Below are 8198 nucleotides of genomic sequence, written 5' to 3' on the forward strand. Positions count from 1 at the left end.
AAGGGCATGTACCTCGGTTGCGGTTTGTCCCCGGCCCTGGTTGGTCGTGCGGGTGGCAGCCACTCGATGTGTCCCTTTCACATCGATGTTTCTCTCTCTCTCTCTCTCCCTCCTGCTCTATCTGAACAAAGAATGAAAAAGTGTCCTCGGGTGAGGATAAAAAAAAAAGAAAGAAAGGGGATGGGAATAAGAATATATATGATGATCTTTATTTTCCTTCTTTCTTTTCTTTCTTTCTTTTCTTTTCTTTCTTTCTAAAAATATTTTTATCGATAAAAAACTTTTTTCTTTTTTTAAATGTTTTTTATTGATTTTTTAGAGAGAGAGGAAGGGAGAGAGAGAAACATCGATGTGAGAGAGAAACATTGATTGGCTGCCTCCTGCACCCCCCCTACTGGGGATTGAGCCTGCAACCCAGGCATGTACCCTGACTTGGGAATCCAACCAGGACCCTCTCAGTCCACAGGACAATGCTCAATCCAATGAACCATGCCAAGTGGGAAAAAAAAAATTCTTTGTTGATTTTAGAGAAGGAGAGAGAGAGAAAAACATCAGCGAGAGAGAACATCGATTGGCTGCCTTCTGCATGCCCCCCACTGGGGATTGGGCCCACAACCTGGGCATGTGCCCTGACCGGGAATTGAACCAGCGACCTCTTGGTGCATGGGTTGACGCTCAACTCCTGAGCCACACCAGCCAAGCTGATTTTTATTTTGAAACCATGTCAATGTATTAACTATTAAAAAACATACCAATAGTCCGGCTGGTGTGGCTCAGTGGTGAAGCGGTGACCATGCACCAAGAGGTCGCCGGTTCGGTTCCTGGTCAGGGCACATGCCCAGGTTGTGGGCCCGACCCCCAGTGGGGGGCATGCAGGAGGCGGCCAGTCGATGTTCTCTCTCATCCATGTTTCTGTCTCTCTCTCCCTCTCCCTTCCTCTCTCTCAAAATCAATAAAGAAAAAAAAGTTAAAAAAAAACAAAACATATCAATATAAAAACAGAGAAAAGAGGAAAGAGCAGAACACAGCACAGCTGCCCCATCACCTTCTCCCATACAGCTGCCTGCCTGCCGGGGGTGTGGCGATGGGGAGGGTGCCCTGAAACTGCATCTGGAGCTGTGCGTGGGCCGGACAGCCTCATGGCCTCCTGGAGGCTGGTGGCCTCGTCGACAGTGGCCTTTCCTTTCATGTGCAGGCTGCTGCAGCCTTCGGGTCCCTTTTAGAACGTTCTCTGTGAACGAAGGAACCCACCGGAGGGTCGGATACGTGGGAGGCTGTCTGGGAGGGAGAAGGCAGCGCTCGCTCGTGGAGCAGGGAGGTCTGCACACGGAGGGGGGCCCCACGTGGCTCAGAGTGGGTCCCGCCAGGGAGAAAGCGGCCGAGCAGGGGGCTTGCCCTACAAGCTGAAGTTCACCACCTGCATCTGCCTGTGTCTAAAGGTGTCATCATCCTCTTGCCTTCTTTTTTTCTCTTTAAAAACATCTTTCCAAACACCTAACGAGGCTGACTAACCCTCAGTAGGTACTTGAGTGAAGTAGAGCACTCAGTGGTTGGTTCTCATCAGTGACCATCATCATCACGCAGGGCTCCCTGCAAGGTCTCTGAAGGCTGACAAAGCCAGGTATATTGGCGTCAGCGGATTTCAGCTGGGAGTTCAGCCGCAACACACATGGTCAGTTTAGCCAACAGCATCCCCACTCCACCTCAAGAGATGGAGCCCCCCCCCCCCCCCGCACATGAACAGGAAGTCAGTATGTCCTTGTTGGATGGATGGATGGATGGATGGATGGTAGTTGTATGAAATTCCCTCACTGTATTTCAGTAATCCCCCGAGGTCCTTTGAAGGCACACCTGCCATCTATGCACATTGTCATCTTAAGTACTCTCTGTCCTGGTTACTAATTTGGGAATTGTTTTGTAGAACTTAGAAGCCTCAGAAGAGTCAGCTAAAAAAAACAGCTCTCAGTAGTTGAAGAGAACAAAAGTGTTCTTCAGCATTCAGTGTTCGTGGGTAAGTCACCTTTGCTTATCTCCCGGCTAATCTCCGTGGAAGTTTAATAAGTAACTTGGGGAACACTGATAAGGTGGAGTTAAGGTCATGCAGTTTGACCTGCAATTCTTTCTCTTTTGTTTGATCTATTTATACATACCTTCTAAATTTAATCAGGGTAAAATGCCAATTACCTATAAGAGAAATGGAGATTTTAAAAAGTTCTGTTCTCAATACCTAGAATTTTAAATCCAAAGAAGTGACTACATAGAGCTTTCAAAATCACTATCTAAATGAACATTTTATCAGACTGGAAGGAAGTCTTGTCCTGGGGTTTCAAGTTCTAGAAAAAGGTTTCTTGCAGGAAGCACTCTCTCGGTTTGCGTCTCCTGCCGTCGAACCTGCCTTCACAGCACGGTTTCTGAGAACCCAGGTAAGTTCGAAGGTATCAACCATTGTAGTTGTTTTCAGTGTAAGCGTAAGGGCATTGAAAACACTGCAAAACAGAGCTAAGCAGCACTTCTCCTCGCCTGCCCCCCCTGCTGAGAAGTTTCCTTCCTTGTAATGTGGTGCCGACTCTATGGCGATGAAAATCAGGATCCAGTTAATTCTTTAGAGACCGGGGCTCACAGCACACAATCCAGCACCATTGATTTTATTAGCGCCGAGTTTCCTTCCTGCAGAAGCCGAGTCCTCGTCTATGCGGAAGGCAGGAAGCAGACATCAGTACCTAGTACTTAACCTTGAAAACAAGAAGAGAATTGTGATCCCTCAGAAGCAACATTGCATACCGAAGAGGAGCAGAAACTGGAAGTTAATTTTTAAACATCTATGTTTTGTTTGTTTTCAAGTTAACCATTTGCATATGTCAGAAATATTTCTCATGTAAGAAATCAGTCCTTATTCTCTATGGTAGATACACAAACTTGGAATTATGCTGAGAGAAAAAGACTTCCCTGTAGTTTATCAGAGTCAGCTTCAAACAGAATGAGAAAGAGTCTTCTCTTCTCTCGTGGTTTTAGCTCGGGACGTGGCTGTGTAAACAGACACAAGGTGATGTGATAGTCACTGTTTTTAACTGGAAGTCACCTCCTCTGCTGCTGAGAGTTGAGGGCCTCGGTCCCAAAACTGAGCGGAGCCCCACTTGTCCGGGTCTGTGGCCGTCCCACCTACTCACACACACAGCAGCTTGCTGGAAGATCACGTTTTATATGCATTAAAAAAATTATTCAAGTCTGAACCACTTCTGTTTTAACTTGTAATTTAATTTTTTAAAGAATGTACTTTGTGCCTTTCTGCCCTTCTAAGAGAATTGATCAGCTTCAGTCAATAAAAAATATTTTTAATAATTGTCTTTGATTTCCTTTTATTATACAGGAGTAAAATGAGGAAGGTTGGCTGCTTGAAACGACCTGGGAGTTCATTTACTCAGGAGTGGGAGTGGGTTTTTAAGCATTTCAGACATCAGAGTTCTGTTGTGCTGGGTAAATGTCCTGTGTTCAGAGGTGACTTTCAGGAGTGTGGAGGAGCGGCCTGTGGAGCCTTTTCCATTAGGGTGCAGAGAGGAGAAATGGGTGATCTGGCTGTGTGCTATACAAACACTGGCTGTTCCCTCTGGCTGGGCCGCTTGGTACTGAGCAGGTCTGAGAAAGGTATCATTGATTCTGAACCTTCGCCGCCAAGTCAGGGGCTTGCTGCCCATCTGAGCATCAGAATGTTAATCTCCTCTTTATATGATACAGTTTCTCTTCTTGCCATGTGTTAGCTGCCCAGTGAAAACAGAACACTGATGAGGTGTGGAGGAGGAAAATGTCAGGAACTAAAGGATTTGAAAAGTAAAAACTATTTTGTGTCTAAAGTTATTACTTTTATCTTGAGAGCATGCTTATTAAAGCTGGGGACAGTGAGACAAAGGAAGAGCTTAAGATACAAGAGGCAAGCTGACAGCGACAGGAGCGCACCTAGGTGAGGCTGCCTTGGCCGTTCAGGAAGAGTCACAGAGCAGAAGTGAGCCAGCTGGGCTGCATGGACTCAGCTGCATGGACAAGTTACCGAGGCAAAGGAGGGCCCTTGGATGGTTCAGGGTGAGTCTGGGATGCACTGCCGCTGCCCGCTGCCCCCCTGGTTGCAAGTCTCATGGGGTACTTTAGGAGAAAGCAGCAAAGACACATGGGTTGTTGTCTTTCTTTTTGTGGCTAAGGTTATTTATTTATTTTTTGCATTTTATCTTCATATAGAGCGGGAGGGGGAGAGGCAGGAAGAGAGAGAGAGAGAAACATCAATGTGAGCGAGACATCGACTGGTTGCCACCCACACAACCCCAACCGGGGCCAGGGACAAACTGCAACCGAGGTACGTGCCCTTAGCAGGAACCGAACCTGGGACTCTGGTCTGTGGGCCGACGCTGTAACTGCTGAGCCAAACCGGCCAGGGCTCAGGTTATTTAAATGTGAGCAATTTCTGTTAGAAGCAGCCTCAGTATGTTTGAAATAGTTGCAGGATAAAACCAGATTTTAACATTTATATTTTGCATCATTTATATCCTTTATCTTAAGAGGAAGCAACTAAATTGTGCTATAATTTGTTAGTGTCCAGCCACCAGAAGAGATTGATAAAGGGTACTTATAGAATTTGTGTGAACAGATCTTTTCAACAAATGGAAATACCCCAAAGGAAAGAAATTCTGAATCAAAATAATACAGAAACACTCAAAACAGTTTGACCTAAAAAGAGCTAACAGAATGCACGGCATTGAGAGGCTCTGCGGGGAGAGGCTGGATCACTGCAGGAACTCGGCCGAAGTCTGAAACCTCACGATGCCGTGGCTACTCCATCCTGCCCTTTCACTCGGTGCCTTGGCCTGAAGCTTTTCCCCGCTCCGTTGAGACACCTGTAGCAACTTGGTGGTTTCGAAGACGTGCACCTTAGTTTCTCTCAAGCCATTTGAGATCGATTTTGTTACTGTCCGTTTCAGGAAGGTTCATCGTTCTAGGCCTTAAACAATAACCTTAGCAACCACGCCATAAGGGATAGAGAACAGAGTGACAAGATAGGATTAAGAAAGCAAACAGCCCGGCAGTGGTTGAGTGTCAACCCTCCACCAAGAGGTCACTAGTTCAATTCCTAGTCAGGGCACATGCCCAGGTTGTGGGTCTGATCCCCAGAGGGGGGCATGCAGGAGGCGGTCAATTGATGTTCTCTCTAATGGATGTTTCTACTTCTCCCTCTCCCTATCTCTCTCAAATCAATAAAGAAAATAAATTAAAAAAAAGAAAAAACAGACATACTAATCAGGACCACAGCTGACAAGGTAGGCTAAAAACCAGGATGGTCTTTGAGGGGTTTATCAAATGAAGAGGGCACATTTATTAGTCCTATAAGGATGATTTCTGGGTTCTCAACAAAACATATGCTTTGGAGATCTAACAAAAAACGGAAATGATTTGAGCCCTGGCCAGTTGCTCAGCGGTTAGAGCATTGGCCCACGGACCAATGAGTCACAGGTTCGATTCCGGTCAAGGGCACGTACCTCGGTTTCAGTTTGTCCTTGGCCCTGGTTGGGGTCGTGTGGGAGGCAACCAGTTGATGTGTCCCTCTTACATTGATGTTTCTCTCCCCCTCTCCTTCTCCCTCCCTCCCTCCCTCCCACTCTATCTGAAGATAAATAGAAAAATATCCTCGGGTGAGGATTAAAAAACAAAAAAGATGATCTGAGCACACAGTAAGTACTGTTTTGCTGGTCTCTAGAAGAGATACAACAGTGAGTAAAGTAGACTCAATGTTTGTTTACAGTCTAGTGAGGGAACAGACCTTAATGAGATTCATGGAGAACTGGTAAGTGTTATGAAATAAAGCTTTGAGCATGACAGCAGCATGTAACCAGGGTATAGGGCAAGGGCACAGGGTTCAAGGAAGGCTTCTCTGAGGAGGTAACACCTGAACTAAGAGATTAAAGATGAGTGGGCAAACAGAAGAGGAAGAGCATTCCAGACGGTATGCTCAAAGGCCCTGGGGTAGAAGGAGTATGACATACTTTGGGACCTGATGGACCAGGATGGTGCAAGATGAAGCTGGACAAAGGCTGGGCCTCACGTGCCCATGAGGCAGTGTGGAGGTTGCAGCATCATTTTAATAAGCAATGGTGTCAACTCTGCTGTATCTCCTTGGATTTTTCTGGAAACAAGGTCTAATTCATATCACAAATGCTTTGCTTTTATATTACCCTGGGGAAACCATTCAACAGCCCTGGAGATGCACCACAGTGGCACCTGACTCTGATGATACGGAGAGTCTCAGCCCATCAGTAACAGAGCCAGCTCTCCCTGAAGATGTTGCGAGAGATGTTGCAAGAGGAACATGGACAAACCAAGAGCGAGGAAGCTGTGTCCTTGTGCTCCCAGGAATGAACGCTCGTTCACAAAACCAAGCCAAATGTTGACGTGTCACACTTACGGGGGATTATTGACTCACTTCTCCACCCTTCATTTCACACGCATTTTGATCATTGCTATGCGCCAGGCACCCTGCCAGGCACTGAGGGTACAGAACCGAATAAGACAGTGGTCCTTGCCCTGCAGTAGCTCAAAATCTTACCTACAAGCAGATCAGACTAGAATTCATTAGAGATGCTGTAGCCAAGTGCTCTAGGATCCCAGCAAGTGTTGAGCACAGTGCCTAGCACACTGATAGATTCTTTTCTTCCCTCCAGTGGCGTCTTATTTACAAAAACAGGCAGCCAGCCTGCAAAGTCCACTGACCCCGATTAACCAGTCACAAACAGTCCAGGAGTTGGTTGCTCATAGTAAGTCACTATGGCAGGTGGTCTAGACTGAGGGGTTGTTGCCCCCTTTTTAAGGAGATGCTGTGTTAAGTGTGAAGTTCACCGGAGAACTGCCTTTGTTGGATGTGGAACAGGAGTCTGAGGAACATTTGGTTCTGTATCGTGCTCTGTATTTCACCACAGCTATTGACTGGGACACTGAGGATTAAAAACAAAATAGCACGGCCCTGGCCGGTTTGGCTCAGCGGTTAGAGCGTAAGCCCACAGACCAGAGAGTCCCGGGTTCGGTTCCCGCTAAGGGCACGTACCTCAGTTGCAGTTTGTCCCCGGCCCCGGTTGGGTCGTGCAGAGAGGCAGCCACTCGATGTGTCCCTTTCACCTCGATGTTTCTCTCTCTCTCTCCCTCCCACTCTATCTGAAGATAAATGGAAAAATGTCCTCAGGTGAGGATTAAAAAATTTAAATAAATACATACATACATACATACATACAAGATAATATATGTAAAGGGTTTAGCAGTGCCTTAGCAAATAATAAGTACTCAACTACTATTGGCTACGGTTGCCATGTTCTGTTTGGTTATTGTGGGAGAGAAGCCTTTCATTGATGGGAATTAAAGCGTGGTTAGTGTCTCCTGGAGGGAGAAGAGAGCCTGGTCAAGTACAATGTCCAGTCTGGTGTCTGCTCCCGGGCTGGGCCGCGAGGCGTTAGCCAGGTTCCAGCACGGGCGGGAGACAACGGTCAAGGTGATGGAGGCATCCCCCCTTTTCCTCGTCAAGGGGAGTCCTTAGCAGCTGTATTGGGTGATTTCGCACTTCTATTCTGATAGGAAAAAAGATAACAAACAAATTAACCACCTTTCTCAAGCATACAGTTGGGAGAACTATGATTTTTAAAAAAAAAAAACTTCATTCTTGTAACTGATCATTTAAAAAGCAAGACCAATACAATGTCTTTAAAAGTCCCGCGCCACCTCCCACGACATCCCTTCGATGCGCTTCAGGCCCAGCACTGTGCTGTGCTGAGATCTGCCTGCGGGGCTCCCTGCCTCTCCAGTCCCCTCCGGGCCTGGCCCCAGCCAGGTGTCCTTAGCGGAGCCCGCGGCCTCCCAGGACGCACCCCACAGCCCTGCGTGGGAACCGGCTGCAGTTACGTTAGAGATGCACAAAGAGGGGGGCCCTTAAGTGTCTGCATTTTGACACAAATTAATAGGAGGCTGAAACGGGGGCGGGAAGGGGGAAAATGTCCAGTTGTGCTTTCATTGGTCAGATTCATTAAGGCCAAATTCAATCCAATGAACCAGATCGGGGCTGGTGTAGACAGGACTTGGTGAGCCCAGGATGCTGGGGGGAGTGGGGGGAGAGAAGTGGCCTGCCCCCTCGGGAGGGAGGCGGAGGGACCGCCCACGGAGCGCGTGCAGCGAGCTCC

At 47.3% G+C, this 8198-nt stretch overlaps 1 protein-coding gene across 1 annotated transcript in view; it reads left to right on the forward strand.

The window, feature by feature from the left end:
• CCDC62 (coiled-coil domain containing 62) overlaps positions 1–3265 on the forward strand; it is a 30188-nt gene extending 26923 nt beyond the window's left edge. The window contains exons 12-13 of the mRNA XM_036277258.1: positions 1922–2011; positions 2674–3265. Coding sequence (XP_036133151.1) covers positions 1922–1969 — 48 coding nt within the window. The 3' untranslated portion in view covers positions 1970–2011; positions 2674–3265. The remainder of the gene's footprint in view (positions 1–1921; positions 2012–2673) is intronic.
• The last annotated feature ends 4933 nt before the right edge of the window (positions 3266–8198 follow it).

The sequence above is a fragment of the Molossus molossus genome, unplaced genomic scaffold, assembly GCF_014108415.1.
Source record: "Molossus molossus isolate mMolMol1 unplaced genomic scaffold, mMolMol1.p scaffold_m16_p_22, whole genome shotgun sequence".
Classification (NCBI taxonomy): Eukaryota; Metazoa; Chordata; class Mammalia; order Chiroptera; family Molossidae; genus Molossus; species Molossus molossus.